General features: G+C 52.8%; 1 protein-coding gene across 5 annotated transcripts in view; it reads left to right on the forward strand.

Moving 5' to 3' along the window:
• Positions 1–21008, forward strand: part of CARD10 (caspase recruitment domain family member 10) — a 29985-nt gene extending 8977 nt beyond the window's left edge. Inside the window, exons 1-22 of one of the 5 annotated variants that reach the window (XR_011337384.1) lie at positions 221–277; positions 2491–2709; positions 3045–3182; positions 3458–3783; positions 5672–5854; positions 6145–6300; positions 6429–6554; positions 6719–6913; positions 7012–7158; positions 7930–8045; positions 8275–8315; positions 9000–9120; positions 9584–9764; positions 10604–10727; positions 11078–11318; positions 11573–11642; positions 11993–12092; positions 12528–12686; positions 15267–15388; positions 16021–16136; positions 16378–16668; positions 20758–21008. Coding sequence is in view for 4 of the 5 variants with exons in the window: in XM_069856408.1 (XP_069712509.1) it covers positions 271–277; positions 2491–2709; positions 3045–3182; positions 3458–3783; positions 5672–5854; positions 6145–6300; positions 6429–6554; positions 6719–6913; positions 7012–7158; positions 7930–8045; positions 8275–8315; positions 9000–9120; positions 9584–9764; positions 10604–10727; positions 11078–11318; positions 11573–11642; positions 11993–12092; positions 12528–12686; positions 15267–15388; positions 16021–16136; positions 16378–16585 (3096 nt within the window). In the remaining variant the exon portion in view is untranslated. Of the gene's footprint in view, positions 1–220; positions 278–2490; positions 2710–3044; positions 3183–3457; positions 3784–5671; positions 5855–6144; positions 6301–6428; positions 6555–6718; positions 6914–7011; positions 7159–7929; positions 8046–8274; positions 8316–8999; positions 9121–9583; positions 9765–10603; positions 10728–11077; positions 11319–11572; positions 11643–11992; positions 12093–12527; positions 12687–15266; positions 15389–16020; positions 16138–16377; positions 16670–20757 lie in introns of those variants that run through there. The other 4 variants (XM_069856408.1, XM_069856423.1, XM_069856431.1 and 1 more) reach the window with 4 other exon arrangements.
• The last annotated feature ends 743 nt before the right edge of the window (positions 21009–21751 follow it).

A 21751-nucleotide genomic window follows, 5' to 3' on the forward strand; every position in this document is an offset into this window, starting at 1 on the left:
TGAGAAAGCCTTTCTCTGGCTCACCCAGGTGAGGAGCAGCCGGAGGCTCCGGGAACAGGGGAGAGGCTGGAGGAGGGGAGTTCTGCGGCCCCGGGGGCGGGCAGAGCTGAGCTCCCCATCGCCCAGGGCTTCGGCTGGTCCCTCCCGGGCGGCCGGAGGATGGGCGGGAGGCAGGGAAGGAGGGAGGGAGGGAGCGAAGGTGCGGAGGCGTGGGGAGAGAGCGTCAGACTCACCTGCCGGGGCGGTGGGAGCGGAGCGGAGGAGCCGGGGATGGCCGGTAAGGAGCGGGGGGACGGGAGCGGGGGAGCAGAGCTTCTCCCCGAGCCCGGCGGGGTGCCCCGTCTTACAGGTCTAAACTGGGGGAACTGGGGTTGTTCAGCCTGGAGAAGAGGAGGCTGAAGGGAGACCTTCTCCCTGCCTCCAACCCCCTGAAAGGAGGGCGTAGAGAGGTGGGTGCTGGCCTCCTCTCCCAAGCGGCAAGGGTTAGGATGAAAGGAAATAGGCTCAAGTTGCGCCAGGGGAGGTTTACGGTGGATATTGGGGAAAATTCTTTTACCGAAAGGGTCTTTGGGCACTGAAACGGGCTGCCCAGGGAGGTGGCTGAGTCACCATCCCTGGAGGTGTTTAAGAGGTGGGTAGATGAAGCGCTCAGGAACATGATTTAGCAGAGGACAGGCACGGCTGGGCTTGATGATCTCAAAGGTCTTTTACAGACTATAATTCCATAGTTCTGTCTCTCGTTGAGGATGCTGCTGCGCCCGTCGGCGTCGCCCTGGGGCGATTGGTTTCGCACGGGCTCCGGGCGTGGTGGTGTGTTTGCTCTTCTTCTCCTCCACTTTCCCAGCCAACTCCTGCAGCTCGCCTTTCCATGAAGAGCTGGCCGAAAGGGGGAGGGCTGCCTGCCCCCACCCGGGGCCGCAGGGGCCGTGGAGGGAGGAGGGAGACCCGCTCGCAGACCACTCCGCCCCCTCTCCCCGCTTTGCCGAGGCTGCCTGCCGAGAAGCCGGAGTCTGCTTGCACAGCCGGTTTGGGTTTCTTGGAGAAACACTTTGATTTAAAGGCATAAATCCTCGGCCGAGGAGCAGAGCTCAGAGCAGCACAACTTCTGTGACCTGCTGTCGCATCCTCCTGCTTCGTATTTGTGTCGCTGCGGCAAGCGAGACTGTCCCGAGTGAGAGAGATCAGTTTCTGCAAGAAAAGCAGTTGTTTGATTTATTCAGCCTGGGAAGAGACAGATCTGTAGCGTTATTTAGGCTCCTAAGCCCTTAGGTGCTGGAAATCAGACACTTGAGTATCTTTTGTGGATTCAACAGTTCTCTTTTTTCTGTTATCCTTCATCCAGCAGGCTCTGAGCCTCCCATATTCCTACTTGGGGAATTAACTGCTGCACAGCTCTCTCAGCTATTCTTCTTGCTGTGCTAGTTGGCTGTCTGGAATTGCATGATATAGTTCTCACCACAAGAAATAAAAAAAGAAATAACAAAAGGAAGAAAAAAAAAAGAGCGGGAGATTTCTTTCCCTCTGCCTTCATGCAACATCAACCTCTATGCTGCCATGGGGATGTTTGTGTGGCTGGGGTAGGAAAGCTGGACGTGAAGCCAGCACTAGAGCAGCAGGCAGCAGTGCGCACCAGGGAGGAGAGATGGCTTCTAAGTCTCAGAAGGTATTTGCTGTGCCTTGCCTTGCCAGCTAAGAGGATTTGTGCTGGCTTGTGAAGCAGGCTTGATTTCTCAAGTGAAAATAGATATGCTGGTTGAGTTGATATCCAGCTGGGTAGAGAGCTCCTTGCACGTACAACCTGTAGGGCTTAATGGAGCTGGTTCACCACTGCTCTAAGGGTTTTTGGTCCATTGACTTCAGGGGGTCCCTCTTGCTTTCTTTGGTTGACAGAGCAAACATTGCCTTGTTGCTATGTATTTCCAGGGCTCTACAGTGATGTGTGGAAGATATATGGAAGATACACTTCTGCGATTTCCCTTTGGGGCCAGTACCTGTAGCCAAGATGCTCTGTGGAAGGATGCCTTTTAGAAATTCCATTTGGTCATTGGAATTTGGGGCATGCACAGGGCAAATAGATCCCCAGTGAAACGCTCCTCTCCTACCCCAAGATGAGAGAGCGTGCCTGAGGCTGTGAAAACTCTTGGTCCTAAGAGTTTCCTGTTCTCAGAGACTGGGGCAAAAAGGAACAATATGTGATGGTTGGGAGGATTTAAGAGTGCTTCAGGGAAGATGACCTCTTCCGTAGACTTCCTACAGTGTAGACTCCTAACACAGATACCACTATTTGCCTTCTGCCTCCTGCATATCTAAGGTCCAAGGTGGACACTCAAGATCATGCTGGACTGATTTGTATGTAAAATGGCTTCTAATGTACCTGGGTCACATTTACAGAATCCTACCTTGACTCGTGTTCTCCCATAGCTGCTCATGCCTTTTAGCCCATGCTCCTCCATCACTCCTCAGACCTGCTCTTTCCTTTTTTCCTCCCAGCCCTGGAGAATGCCTCCCTCCAAGCTTGCAGCCTCTCAGAGCAGGAGGAGGACGAAGACACCATCTGGGAGAAGATTGAGAGTGCAAGGCACCAGCTGACCCGTTCCCTAAACCCTGCAAAGCTCACCCCATACCTGCGCCAATGCCGCGTAATAGACGAGCAGGATGAAGAGGAGGTGCTGAATTCATGCCGATTCCCTTGCAAAAGCAACCAGACAGGTGGGAGAAAGCACAGGCTTGCATTGAGTGAGCCTGGTTTGTGATTTTGACAGGCAGTGCATGCTACCCAGCATGTGGTATTGTGGCCTCCTGGTCCCTTGTTTGTTCTCTGAGATGCTCTGCAGCCAGACCTCCCCCAGGGTGGTGGTGGTCCTCCCCCAGGGTGCACACGGAGGAAGGCAGTGCTCTAATTCCATTCCCTCCTCCAGCCATTTCCATTATTATGGATGGAAGCAGAATTGGTGGAGATGCTATCTCGTATCACAAAGCCGGTCAGTATTGTTTTTTCTCTGGTTTGCAGGGAATTCATCCTAGCTCTTCATCTCTTCTTCCAGGTTACCTGATGGACATCCTCCGGCGCCGTGGGAAGCGAGGCTATGAAGCCTTCCTGGAGTCTTTAGAGTTCTACTACCCAGAGCACTACACCCGGCTAACAGGGAGAGAGCCAGCCCAGCGCTGCTCTATGATCTTGGGTAGGGAGAAGTGCTCTGTCCTCCTTTCAGCTGCTGCTTGCATGGGAAGGGTCAGCAATCTGTGCAGATGCATGTATAAAGTCCTGGTTCATGCTACCTGTGTGCAAGGAATTATGCGTGTGATGGACTGTGGTGCTGTAAACCTGGGGCAAGAAGGGCTGCAGACCCACAGGAGAGCTTGCCACCCTTTGGTGGAAAGCAGAGCATTGGGTTGGTTTTGGGGGGTTACCCTTGTCTCAGCAGCCAGGACCTGATTCTCCTTTGTTTCCTCCCAGATGAGGAAGGCCCTGAGGGACTAACTCAGTTCCTGATGTTGGAAGTGAAGAAGGTGAGGGCTCAGCGGCAGGAGCACCTGCTGAAGGAGCACCAGCTCCAGGTTAAAAACCAGGCATTGGAGCAAGAGCAGACCCAGCTGCAGCAGCAGCTACAGGAGCTCCTGAAGGTGCAGGAGCGTTACCAGCGGCTGAGAGAGGAGTGGGACTCCAACAGTGTGGAGCTGCTGAGGCTGAAAGATGAGAACTACATGATGGCCATGCGCTACGCACAGCTCTGCGAGGAGAAGAACATGGCTGTACTGCGGAGCCGGGACCTGCAGCTGGTGGTATGGCCCTGGGGAGCATGGGAGCGGGTGGCTGGAGGTGATGAGGGACTGATGGCTGAGGGAGATACACACGGATGTCCTTGAGTGGTGGCCTATGAGCATGAAGGAGCTGATGGCAGGCAGGACGTGTTGGAGCGCGTGCCCCTGCACTTGATGGGCAGCATGCCTTGTGTGGGGCAGAGCAGCCAAGTCATGGACACGGCACTCTCCTGCGGCAGCTGGAGATTAATCACCAACTCCTGCTCATCCGGAGACATGTCACTTACAGGAGCCAGAACAAACTCCTTAGGGGACCCAGAACGAACTCTTAGAGGAGCTGCCAGGGTGTTGCCTTCCCTGGCATCTCTCGGCTCTCAGCCTGGCTGGTGGTACCATGAGATGCCCTGTTTGCTGGCCACTCTGTGCTGCCTGCTGTGCTGATGGATGCCTGCATTGTGTCTGGGCAGCACAGGCATGCAGCTGGCATCTGAATCTGTCAAGCTGTGTGTTTGCATTTACTCCTTCCCCAGGAAAGGGCTTGCATTTTCCTCTTTCTAGCGAGGATGGCAGCTGTGCAGCCACCCACACACAGGGTGCTGGGTGTGTGCCTGCTGCCTGGAGCTGCCCAGCCCACCTCACCACTCATAGAAGTGTTTTGGCCCAGACTCCATACCCGCCTTGCTGCTCCCCACTGCCTCCTCATCTCTCTCATGACGTTTGAGAGACTCATGCTGCATACCTGAAGGAATTCATGACACCGCACTCCAGCTGCCAGGCTCTCACCTCCAGCAAAATATGCACCCATTTCCTGCCTGGGCAAGGTCAGCCCTGCCTTGATCCTATTAATAATGAATTTCCTTGGTGTTTTGCTGCCTCCTGGCATTCCCCCCACCAGTCAGGGCCTGGACCTCTCACACAGACCTGTGTTTACCTTTCATTCCTTATCCTGCTCTGCCAGCCCTGGGATCCTCCCCTAACTTTTATCCAGTATTCCTGCCAATGCCAGCTCCCTTGGGCCTCCTCTGAGCCAGGGGATGAATCGTTTGTGGATGACTGTGGAGTAAGGAAATCCCGCTTGATGCAGACTGGACCACCAGGTCCCACCCTGCATTCTCCTATTGGCTCCAAAGTCCAGAAATGACCAGTCCCTGAAAGTCATTGTAAGTCTTTTGGGTGGATTTGCAGAAGTCATCGAGTTTATGGCTTCCTCCTTGGCAATTTTGGCTGTGCTGCTTTGTGCTCGGTGGCTTTGATAGGTTTCCTCTACCCTGTTTGCTCTCACAGCCTTATCTGGCTGTGAAACTCTGGTTCTCTGATCGATCTCATCAGTCATCAGACCTCCCTTACTCCTAAAAGTAACCAACCTCCTCTTTCTCCAGAGACATGTTGGTGGAAGAGTATGAGAGCAGGCCAGGGTGTGATGATACATCTGTGGTACTCTGCACCTTCCAGTGGCTTGAGCCTCAAATGCTTCCCAGACCAGAGGTGGCCTCCCAGACCTCAATAGCCTTCAGTGGATTTTTTTCTGCTACAGATTTGTTTCTCTGCGATTTTAGGAGTTGGGAAGCCTTTGGGAGACTCACAGCTGCTGGCTGTGTACAAGAGATCCCTAGTCCACTCATGCTCAAGGCCAGCTGCACTGAGGATAGCAAGAAAGGTAGCAAGAAAGTTGTTGCACAGAAAGAGGATCCTGAGACTGAAGTGCATGTTCCTCTGTTGCCCTGCGGGGAAAAGCTTTTATGTTCAGCTGTGCTAATCTTGCCTCAGCGATAGGACAGTCCTTCCTGTGGCTGGCCAGCCCTTGCTTTCCTCACCTCCGGACCCTTTTCCTGCCCAGCACCTTCTCTGTTTCACTCTACGCTAAGGCGGGGTCATGTGTGTCAGACTGTGTTTCTTCCCTGGGTTGCAGGTAGACCAGCTGAAATGCAAAGTGACCAGTCTAGAAGAGGAGTGCAGCCTGTTGCGGAAACAGGCATCTGTGCCCCCCCAGCGAGAGGCAGAGGAGCGAGGCCACTCTGATGCCATGTCTGAGCTGTGGGCTGAGAACCAGCGGCTGACAGCATCGCTGCAGGAGCTGCAGGGCATGTTGCAGGTACCTGACGGGGCAGGGCAGGCTCCAAGCCATCTCCTGTCCTGGTGCACTCCCAGTGCTGGTGACGTGGGTGCTGGGAAGGTGGGGGAAATCCCTGTTCTTTCCTCTGAGCATATTGCTTGGCTGCAGTGGCTGCCGTTGCTTCTGGGCCTGGGCAGTGATGAGTTCTTATTTCCAGCTTTGTGACTTCTGGATGTGCTCACAAGTGTGACTTTGTTCCTTGGACTGCACAGTTCATTAATGCGGGAGTGATGATAGTTGTGCAGTGATGGTACCCTCTTGCTTCCCAGACACCCGGCAAGAGCCCAGTGCCAGGCTCTGAGCAGATCATGCTGGACATCCTGGAGCATGACTGGAAGGAAGCCCAAGACGACCGGCAGGATCTCTGCCAGAAACTCAACTCGCTGCAGAACGAACTGCAGTGGGCGGAAGAGCTGAGGGATAAGGTAGAGCATCCATCACTGTCCCTGTCCCTGCACACTGAGCAGGACCTAGGAGAGAAGGGAGGGAGAGGGTTGGGAAGACGTAGCAGTGACTTTCTGGAGGGCTTATGCTCACTGCCTGCTGTTGCCAGTATCTCCAGGAGGTGGAAGATCTGCAGCTGAAATACCGGACACTGCAGAAGGACTGTGATCTCTACAAGCATCGTATGAACACAGTGCTGCTGCAGCTGGAGGAGATTGAAAAAGAGCGGGACCAGGTGAATTGCTCTCCCCTGCGGTTCTTCACCTTCCAGCAGGACCAGGGCTTTTGTCTCCCCTCTGGATACCTTCTCCTTCCCCAGTGGATCTTGCCAGGGGTGGGAGGTGGTAATTTGTAGTGCAGCTCTCTGCCTTTTCTCATTCTTGCCCTGGCTCTTTGCAGGCAATCCAGAGCCGTGATGGGGTGCAGCTACAATACTCCCAGAGCTTGATTGAGAAGGACCAGTACCGCAAACGTGTACGGACCCTGGAGGAGGAGAGGGATGACCTCTTAAGCAAGCTGAGCCAGACAGAAGGGCTGAACAGCACGCTGGAGGCGCAGCTGCAGCGGTGCCAAGGCAGCCGCAGCCTGAGCAAGGTGAAGGTGCCTAGAAAGAAGGGAGAACAGAGGAGGTAGAGGGTTCAGGACTAATTTCTGAGGGACGCAGTTGGATGATAGAGTCTTTTCTCTCCCAGATGTGCAGCTCTTCCTACTCCCTTTGCTCCAACCTCAGCAGCACCTGGAGCCTTGTAGACAACTCTACCAGCTTTACAACTGGACTTGTGGATGCACTGGGAGCTTCTGCCATCCCATTCCCAGGGGATTCAGCTGTTCAGAGCATGGTGAGCACTTGACCATGAGAGGCTGACGCTCAGCTGAGGGTATTGGGGACCCACGCTGCTCAAGAAGGGCACAGAGGCATTGGAGTGGGCTCATCATGAGGCAGTGTCTTGGTGAAAGACTGGGCACGGGGCACTCTGTAAGGTGGGAGCAGAACCCAGATGCAGTGTTTTCTTCTCTTAGTCTCTGACAAACCAGGCAATGCTGCATTGAAGTGTATAGCACTCAGCTGGGTGAGAAAGAAGGGGAAGAGAAACTCTCTCCATCATGTATGACATCCTAGAGATCAACAGCCCTGTGTAAGATGTTATCCTCCCCAAAAAACTGTTTAACACATGCTGAGAGAGAAATCCCAGCTCTTTTGAATCTTGTAGCAGCATCCTATTGCTTTTAATAGTTCTTATCAATTTCCCTTTGACTCTTTGAGCCCTCATGCTTGAGCACCCTAAAGTGGGTAGTCCTACAGGTTACTTGTACCTCTAGGGGTGTGGTGTCTAAAAGTGAGATACAACGACAAGGCTGCATATTTCCTTCATCTGCTACTACTCTCATAGCCTGCACATTGCAAGAAGATAGAGATGCAGCATCTTGCATCTCCATCTCTGCTCCCTCCTTGGGAAGACAAGGTGCCCCTGGATGTTTGGAGGGATGTGGATGGTCCTGGAAGAGGCATGTGGTACCCTAGGAGCTGTTTTGCAACCTAGGCCAAAGGAAGGGGAGAGGTGGTGCTGGATATTGGTGTTAACAGGCGTTTGTCTTTCACTCTGCCCAAGGAGGTGACTCCTGACAGTGAGAAGGATATCAACCGCCTTTCCACCTTCCCTTTTCCCCCTTGTATTGGCTCCATCCTCCGTCGGCAACGGGAAGATAGGTGCATGCCATACAAAAGGTGATTTCCGGGGGCTGTTTGAGGCTGTGTCAGGGTTGTGGGGGACAGGAAGAGCAGGCTGGGAGGGGAGGAAGGAATCTGGTGTGGGGACTGGGAGTGAGAATGCTGGCTGGGAGTGGGAATGCTGGCTAGTGGTTGAGGGAGGGCTGTTGGGATGGGGTTCGGAACAGGAGCGTACAGGCTTTGAGAAGCTGCTGCCTCACAGCTCACATTTTTGTCTCCTTTGTAGCTTGTCCTGTGGCTCCTTTAGCAGCATTGAAGATGCAACAGGTACCAGGGTGGGGGCTTTCAGCAAAGGACTTAGCTAAAAATAAATGATGGTTATGGGGAGAGGGGTTGGACAACTGACCCTCCCTTGCCCTTTGGTTTGTGCAGCTCACTGTGAGGGCTCTGCACCTACAGCAGAGTGCTGTGGACCTACCCATCCTGTCCCATGCTATGCCAGGCACAGCAGACGGAAAAGCTGTTGTTTCCTCTGCAGAGCAGGTAGCTATTCACATCAGCTCTGTTTAATTCCTAGAGAGCTGTGTTGATGGAGAACGTGATGTGGAATTGGAAGAATAGGTAATAGAAGAAAGAAATTCCTTTGCCCTGGGGTTTTATGGATTCTGGGTGGTGGGTTTTAAGTGGAGAGGAGCTCCTGGTGCTGGCAGGTCCTGTGGTGGGTGCTGGTGGCTGATCTCTGGGCACATCCAGGTGGTCTTGACTGCTGCTGCCTTCTGACTGAAATGCTGATTAAGGGAGTGAAGACTTGCTTGTTCTTAGGAGACATGGGAAACCCTTTCCAGGAGGGTGACTGTTCAAAGCCTCCCTGAAGCCTCTTATGTCCCATTCAGTTGTTAAAAAATGCCCAGGAGCAGTGTGACAGACCCTTATCACCCTGAGAACTGTAAGCTCCCTGCAGCACTCGGAGAGGTCATGTGCCCTCTCTCTCCCTCTTGCTCTCTTTCCTAGGCAGTGGTTTTGCTAGCGCCTCGCTTGGGGCCTTCTCCTCTTCTTCCAGCAGCACCTATGCCAGAGTGAAGTCGGAGATCTGCTTGTCCACACTTCCCAGCCGCAAGGAGGTTACTAGGAGGTGACTCTGAGCCATCTGCTTGAGGGGATGTTCTATGGTGCTGGGTGACCATGCTTGGGAGACCCTTCCTTTCTGCCTCCCCCGCTGCAGACTCTTTCTTTCTAGTGGTAGAGGAGAGAAATGAAGATCCTATAGTCCTTGCTTCCTAGCAGGATTCCATTTTTTTGTGCTGTCCCATATGTTGTGGCAGGGGTGGGGATGTTGCCCTGGCCTGGACACACACCTGTCTAGGTAGGGAGAGGACCAGGGGAGCCCTATTAGGTGTTGGGGCTTGTAGAGTGGAATGGGTCATGGGGGTTCATAAGCTCTGTGTCCCCTGCCCGGTGATGGCAGTGAATCTTGAGCTCTGGATCACAGTGCTCTGTACAATAAATACCCTGTAGCTGGATCCAAAGCATGGGGCATCAGTTCTTAGAAAAGGCAGCAAACTTCAGTTGTTGGACTCAGCATTTCTCCTCACCAGGTCACTGGTGGTACAGCTCAGTAGCATGGGTCACCCCAGCAACCTCTCACCCCAGGAAAAGAGACTTGGAGAAGACATCTCCATCCTTGGAGGGAACAGAACAGGAATTTACGTCCAGTGGGTCAAGCCTGGCTCACGGGTTGAAGATGCAGGACTCAGGGAAGGGTGCCGGCTCATTGAGGTGAGTCTGGGAATGGGCTCACTTTGTGGGTTTGCAAAGCACCTGGGATGATGCAAGTAATGTGGAATGATCTCCTGTGCAAGCTGACCTCTACCCAGCTTCAAGAGCTTCCACCTCCATTTCTCTTGTTTCCCAGAACTGCTCCCTGCCAAGAGCTTTATGCTGCACAAACACCCATCTAGGTCTCGTGGCATTCAAGTGTACCTGTGCCTGTAAAAATGCTGAGACCTTCTGAAACACTTTCTTCAGCTGTGGGAGGGGAGCAACAAAAAGGCGTCACACAGGCTGAGATGGCAATGTGACTGTATGTCCCTGGAGTTGTCTGTCGCCTTGCAGTATTTCAGAGCAGTTTGCATCTTGCATCCTGCACATGCCTATTGCAAAGTGATCAGTTCTGGAGTGAAATTTCTCAGGATTCTGTGACCCACCCTGAGCTACAGAGAATAATAGCTCTGAAGAAAGCTCCTGGAGGGAGGGAAGGGCATTTGCTTTGGCAAGAATGACACCACTTAAAATACAGCTACACTACTTGAATTAATATCTCACCTGTAACTGAAAGTAAACCAGCTCTTCTGTCCCCACTCCCACTTGCATTCATGCACACACATTTGCTTTCCCAGCAGCCTGACATCCAGATGGGGTGGTGGCTGGCAGTGGGTATTTCAAAGGCAGGGGAGGGAACCAGAAAGCAGACTGAGGATGCCTTGTCCTCAGGCAGAGCTTTCCCCAGGCCTGCCTTGCTCTGTCAGATCTCTTGTATAACCCTGACTGGTGAGGCTGCTGGGGAGGGGAGCCTGCTCTTCCAGCCACTAGGTCTAATGGCATCGAGTCCTTGCTAGCTGAGGGTGCCGTCGCTGAAGGAAGAGGTTCTTTCCCTGGAGAACTGCACACGGGAGGTTGCCTACCTGAGCCTGCTGCATTGGGATGAGCCCTCCAGTCTTGTCTTTCAGATGGACCTGGAAGGTAAGGCTCTTGCAGCTGCATCTCCTTTGAGTATGAGCTCTCTGTCTCTCTTTCCAGACCCTCCACCCAGCCCTAGAGGTAAATGTCAGTTATTCTCTCTCCTCTCCTCTTTGGTCCTAGGCCAACACGTGTGACACAGGGGCTGGCTGTAGCTCCAGTAGCTTTCTTTGTCCGGTGTGACATGTGCATCCTCTGAGTTACAGGATGGAGGTACAGACCTTCTGTCTGTTTGCCTCCTCTGCACCCCCCATCCCTATCTGTAGCATCACAGCTGTGCTGGGGACTTGCCTATCTTGTTGGTGATGGTAGTCTCCTGCGTCCCAACTGATGACCTATATTTTCTGCTTCAGGATACCAGCCTCTGCGGGAAGCCCTAGAAGAAGGGAAGAAGTTTTCTGGAGACTCATTTTATGTACGCACTAACCTGTCCCTCCTGGAGCTGTCAGACCCTTATGCGCTGTGCGTCAAGAGTCGGGAGATCCTCCACATCACAGACACCATGCACAAAGGGCGTCTGGAGTGGTACTGTTCCCGTGTTGATCCCCTGACCATGCGGGACCTGGACAAGGGGACAGTCCCCAACTATAGCAGGTAACTGGGGTGAGGAGGAAGGCAGGGGGTACCTGGGCTGCCTGCCCCCATTGCACTGTTGTGAGCATCCCCTAGGACTCCTGAGGGATGTGGGCTGGCCTCTTGATAGTGTGGGCTGTCCAAGCTTTGTAGGGGGGACCAAAGCAATAGTGTTTGGGTGCCCCTGAGTCTGTGGGGTTTAGCAAAGAGGGGCACAGCTGCTTACGGCCCCTGAGGGCTCTAGTTGCTTAAGAACAACATATCTGTCGTTTCAGGGCTCACCAGCTTTTGAAGATTCAGGAGAAGGGCCAAATGCCTGGGCAGCAGAGGGGCCACAGAAATAATGTAAGCCAAAGATGCCAGCAGTGGGAACTATGTGTGTGTGCTTACGGCAACCCCACCACCTCAGCATGCAATCTGCCCTATTCTGTTTGCAAACCAGCTTGTATAGAGGTGGCAGCTGGGTTAGCAAGCAGAGCAGGGGCTTCTAGTCCAGGCAGTGCTACTGCTCTTTGGCTGCTTTCCTGTCCCCTCTACACTTCCCAGACTGAATCTGGTGGGTGGCAGACCTGGTCCTGTGCTTTTTGTATATGTGCTCCATCCCCTTTGCCAGCAGGTGTTCCGCAGCCAGCTTGGTGTATGCATGTGTGAAATGGTCTGTGCTCTCAGCCTTATTGCCCTCACTTTCTACTCAGCTAAAGAAACGGGCCTTGGACCAACTGCGCCTGGTGAAATCCAAACCACAGAGGAGCCCAGAAAAGCCCCCTCAGCAGCTCTGGCTGGACCCTTGCTCAGGTGAGTTGTTACCCCTGCACTTGCCCCATCACCCTTGTAGACACAGTTGTCCCCTGTGGGCCCTAAATACTTCAGTCAGTTTGTGCAGGATCCCTCTTATAACCTCGCTAATGGGATTTTGGGAAGCCCGTGCTCCTTTTCCTAGGCTTTACAGGGCTTTCTATTGTTTCTGTGGTTCTTGGGGTCATCTAACTGTTTGTTGAGAATAAACTCAGGGGACTCTCCGGAAACGGGCAAGGAGGGCTGCAGCCTTGGTATCTGCCTATGGATGAGTGTTGTAACCAGGTTAAGGTGTCTCCTGGGACATAGTATGGTTGGTAAGTGCCTCCATGAGTCAGGCTGAGGGAATGGTACAGGAAGAACAGGATGGTCTGTGACAGTCTTGTCTCCCAAGTTCTCACCTTTGGCTTTGCCTTCTTCATTTCTGTCTTACAGAGCCGGACATGAGCCTGAAGCCTTACAGCCTGGTGCGCCCTGTAGTGGTCAAGACACCTCGTCCTGTGGTGCTGTCACCAAACTGCATCGTGCCACGGCTTGTTAGGAACCTGCTAGACTTGCCCACTTCTCGTCTGGACTTCCATGTGTGTCCAGCAGGTAGGCAGCAATGGGTGGTTGACATGTCCAAGGCTATTCTAGGAGCCTTTGGCTGAGTGAGGTAAAGCACTCAAGTCGTCTCTTTCCCAAGGCTGCTTTTCCCTTTGACCTCCTGCCATTTCTTAGCCATATGGTGGGAAGCTAAGATGTTGCTCAAGGAGGTCACTTCTGCAGAGCCGTTGGTCAGTCCAATTCAGGGAAGAGGTGCTCTTAGATATGGTCTTATGGGACTGTTGGAGAGAACATGAGATGTCTCTTCAGCAGGTAAGTGGGAGGGTCTCTCAGTCTTTGCAGCCAATACCTGTTGACAGGTCACTTTTTTGGGATGAGCATCTGCAAGACTTTCTGTACTATTTTTAACTGTAGCCTACACCTTTGGCCCACAGGGAAACCAGCCCTCCATTATGGTCTCCTGGGGCATGCGATCCTCTCTCTTTCCTTGAGTGGGTGGCGGTGGTGGTGGTGGTATTGCCTTGCCGCTCTGGGTGGTTCTTCCCAGAGATGAAGCTCCTGGCTGAGGCAGGATCTGCAGGCTGATTTCATACCAGCTCTTCCACCTGGGGAATAAGAAGATCCAGCTTTAGTGCTGTCATCCTTTCCCTTCCACCCGCAGTGTTACACTGACATACTGCTGGAGAAGTTGCTGAGGAAAAGGCTTTTCTTCCATAGTGAACGTTTACAGAGAACTTCTTCTTTCCTCCTTCCTTCTCCATCTTTTTCCTTCCCCTTGTTTACAGTTCTCCCTTTGCCAACTGCAGGACTGAAAAATGAGTTGGTATATTTTTGGGGGATGGTGGTAATAATGGAGGTAGTGAAAAATCTCTGGTTTGCTGAAAAAGGATGGCTTCGCAAATTTTAGTTGCTGGACTCCTTATCTGAGTGACTTCTCCATATATCCTGCCCTACTGAGCCCTCTGCAGGGTCCTCCTCACATTGCATGGGGACAAGTGTCAAAGCCATTACTGTGGCTGGGGACCCTACACCAAGGGCAAAAACTGTTCTCCCCTGTCAGTTTTGTTTGTGGCGAGGGAAGGGAGATTATCAGAGAGCCCTAAGCCATTTCTCTTTTCTTCACTGCCTACGTTTTCCCTTGGAGAACTCTCCAGCCAGTGCAAAGCTAGTATAAGCCACCCCCCAAAGGAAACAGATGGCTTTTTCAGGATCCAGCTCTATCTGGGAAGATAGAGCAGGATCCAGCTCAATCTACCTGTGCCACCAGACAGAGGTAGCAGAGGATGCTCAGCTAGCCCGAGGCTTGGGAGAGCTGGAATATGCTCTGGACCCAATTCCAAACATGCCTTCTCCTGATTACATTACTTTATTGCTCTTTTAGGGGTGTGCAGCTCCTAAAAGCCTTGTTAGGTTCCCTGCTGGTGTTTCAGTGGCAGTGTGGTCAACTGCCTAGGGCTGTATGGTCAGCAGGTAAAGCCTGGCACCTGCTTCAGCCTCACCAAGCTGTAAAGCTCGTGACTCCTAAGTAAGGTCTCTGTGTGTGCGTTGCCTCATCTTCTGGTGAGAGTTACAAGGGGCATCTGACAGGGATTGCATCAGCCACAGCAGACCTAGCTGTCCTGCCTGCTTTGCCCCCAGTTCTCTCCCTCAGCATTGCCTCTCCGCTGCTTTTCTGCTTGGCAGTGGCTCTGTTGCCAGGTGCTGTCATTCTACCTCTGAGCAGGGGGAGGTGGCTCAGGCTGCCACCTGCAAAAGGAGGTTCAGCTTATTCCAATCTTCTTCCTACTCTTCTGCACCAAGTCATGTGCCCCCCTTGCTTTCCCAGCCCTGCTGCTCATTGGAGCCGTCTATTAACCCATGCATAGAATCATAGAATAACCAGGTTGGAAAAGACCCACCGGATCATTGAGTCCAACCATTCCTATCAATCACTAAACCATGTCCCTCAGCACCTTGTCCACCCGTCCTTTAAACACCTCCAGGGAAGGTGACTCAACCACCTCCCTGGGCAGCCTCTGCCAGTGCCCAATGACCCTTTTCATGAAAAAATTTTTTCCTAATGTCCAGCCTGAACCTCCCCTGGTGGAGCTTGAGGCCATTCCCCCTTGTCCTGCCCCCTGTCACTTGGGAGAAGAGGCCAGTTCCCTCCTCGCTACAACCTCCTTTCAGGTAGTTGTAGAGAGCAATGAGGTCTCCCCTCAGCCTCCTCTTCTCCAGGCTAAACAACCCCAGCTCACAAAGCCTGAAGAAAACCTACTTAGCCAAATAAAGTGATTATTTTTCTGCCACACTCTGTTCCAGAGCGGGTGGAACAGCGTGGCAGTGGGGAGAGGGGGATAATGGATATGAGCTGGCTGAGGCTGCTGCAGTACCACAACTCAAGTGCTACTGTTGCCCTGCAAGGTGTCTTCAGCTGTGATATCTTGCTTGTTCTGTACGCAGAAAGCTGCAGGAGATCCATGCCACCATGTAATGTTGTATAATTAGGCTCACTCTCCAGAATCCACAAACAGTGAACTCGACGAGCATCAGTGTGGCAGCAAACGTGTGGGATCTAAGGTAGAAAGTACGTGCAAGAGGGAGAAGGGGCTGACATCTACCTTTTTTGTATCTCCTCTTGGCTCACAGAAAAGCTGGCAGAAGGGGATCCCAGCACAACCCATGGTCAGGAGCACCTTGTGTCTAGAAGTGTCCCCCAGGACTGGAGGGAGAGCAAGCAAATCCGCATGATCCGTGAGGCAATGGAGAAGGTGCTGAGCTGTTTGGTGTGGAGAGAAAGGGCTAGGGTGAGACACCCTGTTCAGATTGGAGAAGAGAAGACAGCTGAGCCAGGGGAAGAGGGAGGGCAGTGTCATGGTAGAGGAGTTATTTACTGGAAGTTGTGTAATTTGGAGGGTGTTACAGGTTGTGGGGTTGTGGTGCAGTAGATAGGGCTTTTCCCTGAGTTTCTGTTGAGCTCAGGTGAAAGAAAAGGCAACTAGGGATCCATGGGGGAGGCAATGGGAAATGCTTTATGCAGAAGTGACCTCCTTGCTCTCATATTCCTCATCTTTGCCAAAGTACAACAGCTCTGCTCAAGACACACAGAGAAAAGGGGGAGCTGTGGATGACAATGATGACAAATGGGATGTGACAATGGGTTGTGGCTGAAAGAGAGATATCATGGGCTCTTGGGTTGGGCTGGCAGTGATGGAGTAGATGACCCTTCTCTTTAATTCTCCCCTTCCCTCTTGGCCCTGTCCATAAATCCCACATTTAATGGAATTACTATTGGAAAAGCAATGATATTTCACAGTATGGGGTTTGATTTAATCTAACTGTCAGGGGCTGGGGTTATTTTTTCTCCATTTAAATCAGTAAATCTATTCAATTTCCCTTCCAGAATAAACACTGCCTGCTTGAGCTGGGAGTTCAGAGTGTGAGGGGTCTAATTAAAAGTGAAATATACCCCATTGTTATCCATGTTGAGGTCACAGAGAAGAATGTTAGAGGACTCAGGTAAGAAAAGACAGTGGCATGGATGGAGAGTATCGTAGGACAAGAGAGGAGCCCTTGTCTCTGTTCAGAGAGAGAAGCAAGGATTAGAGTGGGAATACTCTTTGCATGTGTGGTGGGATTGGCTGCTGTGGGGACAAAAGGGCAGGAAAATTGGCTCTATGTGCATGCTAGAGAGTTCCTGGGTGGTTTTGCTACCCCATCTCTCTGTGCCAAGGGTAATTCTCATCTCTGTTTTTCCCAGGAGCTTGCTGGGGAAGGCAGGTCAGCGGGACTCAGAGGTGCTGAAGGTTTGCCGCAGCGCAGAGCAGGCTCTCCACGCCCTGCCTTGCTCCTGGGCCCGTGTGGAGCCCCATGCCTGGAACCATGCTGAGGAGCTGCCCAAAGTGGTCCGGGGATGCATCTTCCAGGAGCAAACCCGCCCGCTGTGGATTGAGGAGGGTGACGACTGAGCTGAGGGTAGCGGTGCAGGCACTGCCAGCTACTGTCCCCAAGAGTTGTTCTTGGAGGTTCCTGCCTCCCAGAGCTCCTCCAGGTAGCGTGTCCTTCCTTCTCAAGGGTATGCCAGCAGCAAAAGCCCCCAGGGGTAGCCTTTCTGGTCCCCTTGAGCCCACCAAGAGCTGGGGAGTAACACGTGCTGACTCCCCACTATGAGCTTTCTGTATTTTACTAGAGATGTCTTCTACTGGTGGAAATCATGGGCTATTCCTCATCACCTTGGGCTGCCCTTGACTTTGGTACATGGTCAGATTGCCAGATCTGGAATGTGTAGAAACTTTGTGGAATCAGGCTGTGTAGGAACATTTCTCACACACATTTGAAGCCCTTCTCCCATCGCCTCTGCCCTGCAGCACTGTGTGCTCCAGGTCCCCTCTTCCCCTGTCTACCTCACCTCCGGCCCCGTGGTGCAGGGAGCATGGCTGGAGTGACACTAAGCTTGCAACCAACCTTGTTTTATAGGAGCTGTACTCTTTATTGCTTGTAAATTATTAATGGAGCGTTTTATTGGCAAACCGCATATAAAGGAGAATTAAATACCATCCATAATGGGAATCTGTGGCAGGCTAAGGTCTTGTGTGTTGCTGGGAAGTTCTGGGTGATGCACGACAGGGTATTTTTGCCCCCTTCTAGCTGAGGCCCAACTGCCCAGCCCTCTGTGGGAAGGAGGGAGCACTGCTCGTGCTGTTGCAGGGCAGGAAGAGGTGTGGGGAGAGGACAGGTTGAACATGCCACAGACCTAGCTCCCTCCCAGTTCTACTTGCACCTAATTTTCAGTCCCTTGGATCTCCCTAGTGCTGACACTGGCTGGTTTGCTCTGGGAAAGCTGGAGAAAAGCTCACTTGATGTGTCTGTCTGAGATCCCTAGAGCTTTGTGTCCTTCTGTGCCCTGTTTATTGCAAAGCGACGACCCAGCTACCTTGTCCTCCTGGGGGACAACAGTGAGACTGAGCCCAGTGACACTGCCAGCAGAGTGGGGATCTTCTTGCCCCTCCAGTGGGGTCTGTTATCCTGACAGGGGGCTACATGTAGCTTCAGACTGGCAAATAGAAGATGGAGAGTTAGCATAGTGGCAGCCATGCTCTCCCACCCTAGCATGGTCCTGACTCCTTAACTAATCGCTGTTATCAGCCCTGCTGTGAGACAGAGTTGCCAGGATGCTCATGCCATGAAGAGGTGGTGGTTGTAGGGTAGATGGTCCTTCTTGGGGCATGCAAGAAGAAAATGGAATCTGTAGCTTTGAGAGGCTCCGTGGGGCATGAAGACAGGCAAGGGCTAAGCCCACTGGTCCCAGGGTCAATTGGAGAAGATGGGCAACTGCCACCAGAGTCAAGTCTTCTCTGTGTCCTCACCCCTATGATTAGGGCACTGCTAGTGCCATATACTTTTGAAGCTCTGAGCAAAGATTAACTTGCCTAACTTCACGGGTCCCCTGTGAGGTGTTATTTCAGGCTCTAAACCAGTTGCCTGTGTCTTTTATGAGGACGAGAGTGAAGGGGGGAGGAAAGAAAACTAAAAGATTTTAACCTGCAGTCACTAAAATGTAGAACAAAGTCCCAGCTCTGCCCTGGAGCAATGCAGCTCTCCTCCCAGGAAAGGGGGAACTGTTGTACCACATGGCTTCAGATGAAAGCTCCCAAATGACATCCACTCCAGGGGATGCAGTCAGAGCATCCCGGCACAGCCAGGACCCCTGGGAGGGTGCTTGCCTTGCAGGCAAACAAAGTGGAACTCTTGTTGAGCTGATGAGAAGTCCCAAAGCAAGTTCTCATCCACCCTGGCATGGATTTGGAGATTAGAGCCCACATCGTTTCAGGGAAAAAAGTAGTGCTTGGGTACCAAGGGAAAATACTTTCTGTGAGGCACTCTGTTCAGGGCTTGACAGTTCCTCGTGACCTTGCTGGCACTGGGAACCGTCCCTATCCTTATAGTCTAGGCTCAGAGTGGTCAAAAGCAAGTCACTCCCTCTATTTTGGGTAGTGGGGCTGTGGTCCCAGCAGAAGTATCCCCCAGTACCTCCCTAGGCCATTGGTGTTGTCAGCAGGAAGGACTGGGAGGCAGAGAAAGGTTAAGCTGGGAAGCAGGCTGGCAGTACCCAGTTCTCTGAGCAGCAGGCGGCACTGTCTCCCCTGCTCCTGGGCTGCTTCCAGGCACTCTCTTTATCCATCTCGTTTCCCCTGAGGCTTTGAAAATCCAGCTTCTACTCGCTCTGGACACGGGTGAGAAGTGGGGCAGAGGGCTCCAAGGCAAACATAAATGACCCCCTCTGCTGCTCTGTGCACCCTAGCCCACCTTCTTTGTACCTCTGTGGGGGTGGCTGCCTGCTTGGAGGAATGAGTCACGGGTTAGGTAAGGGCAGAATGCAATTAGCAGACCTGGGCACCTATTACGAGCTCTAACAGCCTTGTGCAAGTACCCGTAACAAGTCACTAAGAGCAAGATTTCTTCCTCTGGGGAAGGGATCTGCAAGGCGGTGTGTGTGTCGCCCCAGGAAGTCACCATTCCTTTCCATGCTGTTCCCCTGCCCCAGCAGAGCTGCAGCAGCACGGAGGTCTCTGTCCTGTGCACCCCCCGATGATGGGTCAGCCAGCACACACCAGGGCAGGATTGGGCACCAAATGCCCCCTCCCGAACCCTGGCACCCCAGCAGAAAGAGCTGTCTCGGTGCAAGAAACAGGCTGTGCTCACCTCTAGCATCAGGCATGTTCTGGTTTGTACATGGTTGGGTCTGACCTGTTCCGCTGCCTGGCACGATGCTCTGTACAAGGTAGCTTTGAATCATACTTGTACCTGTTCTGGGGACATCACTAAGGATCCTCTGCCTGTGTACCCCTAGTCAGGGCTGTGAAGGGCTGCAGGATGCCTGGGAGCATTGGAAGCTACCTTTACAGCTCCCTGAGGCTGCTGGTGAGTGGCTGAAGCGCTCGGAGAGGTGAATTTCTGGTTTAGGAGCAGTGGCTAGCCATGGGAGCGATGCCAGTATTTAGCACAAAGGCAGCAGATCAGTGGTACCAGCTTCACGTCCCTTCAGTAATATAAGTCCTGGAGGTGAAAGACTTCCCCCTGCCCCAAATCGGTGTAAGAAAGCATCACTACCCAAAGGGATCTAAAAATAAAACCTGCAAAGACCCTCCAAAAGGATATGGGAGATGCTTTGGAGATGTTCTTGCTTCAGGGGAAGGCTAGGAGTCTTGGAGACTTGGAGAAATACATGGGAGGAGGGACGAGAAGCAGATGCAGTGCTTTCTTCCTTAAAAAAGTTGTAGCCAGGGACAGGGCTGGGGTCAAAATACGTGTCTGAGTTCACAGTTTTAGCCCTGCACGGAGGTTTTCCCTGTGTACCTGCAAAGTGTCTATGTGGTGGGAGGGTGGAACAGAGAGACCCTCATCCCTAACCTCCTTTTCTGAGGTCCCATGATCTGGCCTGTGCATGGGGTGTGTGCTTTGCCACATGAAGCCACGTCCGTCCTCTCAGCCCCGCCATTTCCCCTGGGTCCCCATCTTATTTCTTTTTATTTTTATTTTTTTTGGTATGCTGAGATTGGATGCCCACAGCTTGCGGCTCCCTGAGGAGGCGCTCTGATTTCAGTAGCTTATGTAGAGCAGTACTATCCTGCTGCACAGGGAAGCTGGGGTGGGGATGTGGGTATCATCCCCTTCCTGGGCTGTCTGCCTCTCTGTACCCCTCAGCTGATCTGTAAAGTGGCCTAGAGGTAGCGTGAAGGGAACCTTCATGGTCGTCCACCTCATATCCAACTGACCCAGCAACAGCATGCAGCAACCTGTGGTGCTGACCCCAAAATTTCCTGCCTGTGGTGGTCTTTGTCTTGCAAGGGGCTCTCACACCTTTTAAGGGTCTCTGATACCCCTGTCCCTGGGGAAAGCCTTCTCCATGCAGGATTTGCTCAGCTACGCTCAGCATGTTCTGTGTCATGGCCCCAGTCTGCCCTTGTGGCCTTGTTGGCAGCCAAAGGGCTGAAGTGAATGAGGCACAGGGGAGGGGTACAGCCATACCTGACAGCAGGGGTGGTGGTGGGGAAGGACCTGGAGATGTTGGTTTGCTGCTGTGACTGTGGGACTCTCGGGGATTCTTCACTGAGAAAAATGACACCCCCTTCCTTGCCAGGGAAGGAGAAAAGGAAGCATCATCTTGGACAACATGACACACGTGGGACAAGTTGCTGAGCTCAGCCTTGCTGCAGGAGCCAAGGACCACAGCGGGCTGTAAACCCATCGGTGAATCATAGAATCACCAGGTTGGAAAAGACCCACCGGATCATCGAGTCCAACCATTCCCATCAATCACTAAATCATGCCCCTCAGCACCTCATCTACCTGTCTATTAAACACCTCCAGGGAAGGTGACTCAACCACCTCCCTGGGCAGCCTCTGCCAGTGCCCAATGACCCTTTCCGAGAAATTTTTTTTCCTAATGTCCACCCTAAACCACCCCTGGCGGAGCTTGAGGCCGTTCCCTCTTGTCCTGTCCCCTGTCACTTGGGAGAAGAGGCCAGCTCCCTCCTCTCCACAGCTTCCTTTCAGGTAGTTGTAGAGAGCAATGAGGTCAATGAGGTGATGGACATGGACAGACATGGACACTAAAGGGGAGGTGGCAGGCCCTTCCTCGCATTCTCTAGTGCTGACGTACCAGTTCCTGTGTGTGTCACCGGCTCTGCAGCCACCTGCGCAGCAGACTGTCCTTGGCCATCCCTGGTGGGGTCACGAGATGTGTGTGTGTGGTTGGAGGCAGAAAGAGACCTTCAAGAATGAGAAGACTGGGGTCACGGTCTGGGGCTGGAGCATCTACCATATGAGGACAGGCTGAGAGAGTTTGGCTTGTTCAGCCCGGAGAAGAGAAGGCTCCGAAGATACCTTATAGCAACTTTCCAGTACCTGAAAGGAGCCTATAAGAAAGCTGGGGGAGAGACTGTTCGCAAAGCCTTGTAGTGATAGGACTAGGGGCAATGGGTATAAACTGGAGAGGGGCAGATTTAGGCTAAATATAAGGTAGAATTTCTTCACTATGAGAGTGGTGAGGCCCTGGCACAGGTTGCCCAGGGAAGCTGTGGCTGCCCCATACCTGGGGGTGTTCAAGGCCAGGTTGGATGGGGCCTTGGGCA

The sequence above is a fragment of the Phaenicophaeus curvirostris genome, chromosome 1 (assembly GCF_032191515.1).
Source record: "Phaenicophaeus curvirostris isolate KB17595 chromosome 1, BPBGC_Pcur_1.0, whole genome shotgun sequence".
Taxonomy (NCBI): domain Eukaryota; kingdom Metazoa; phylum Chordata; class Aves; order Cuculiformes; family Cuculidae; genus Phaenicophaeus; species Phaenicophaeus curvirostris.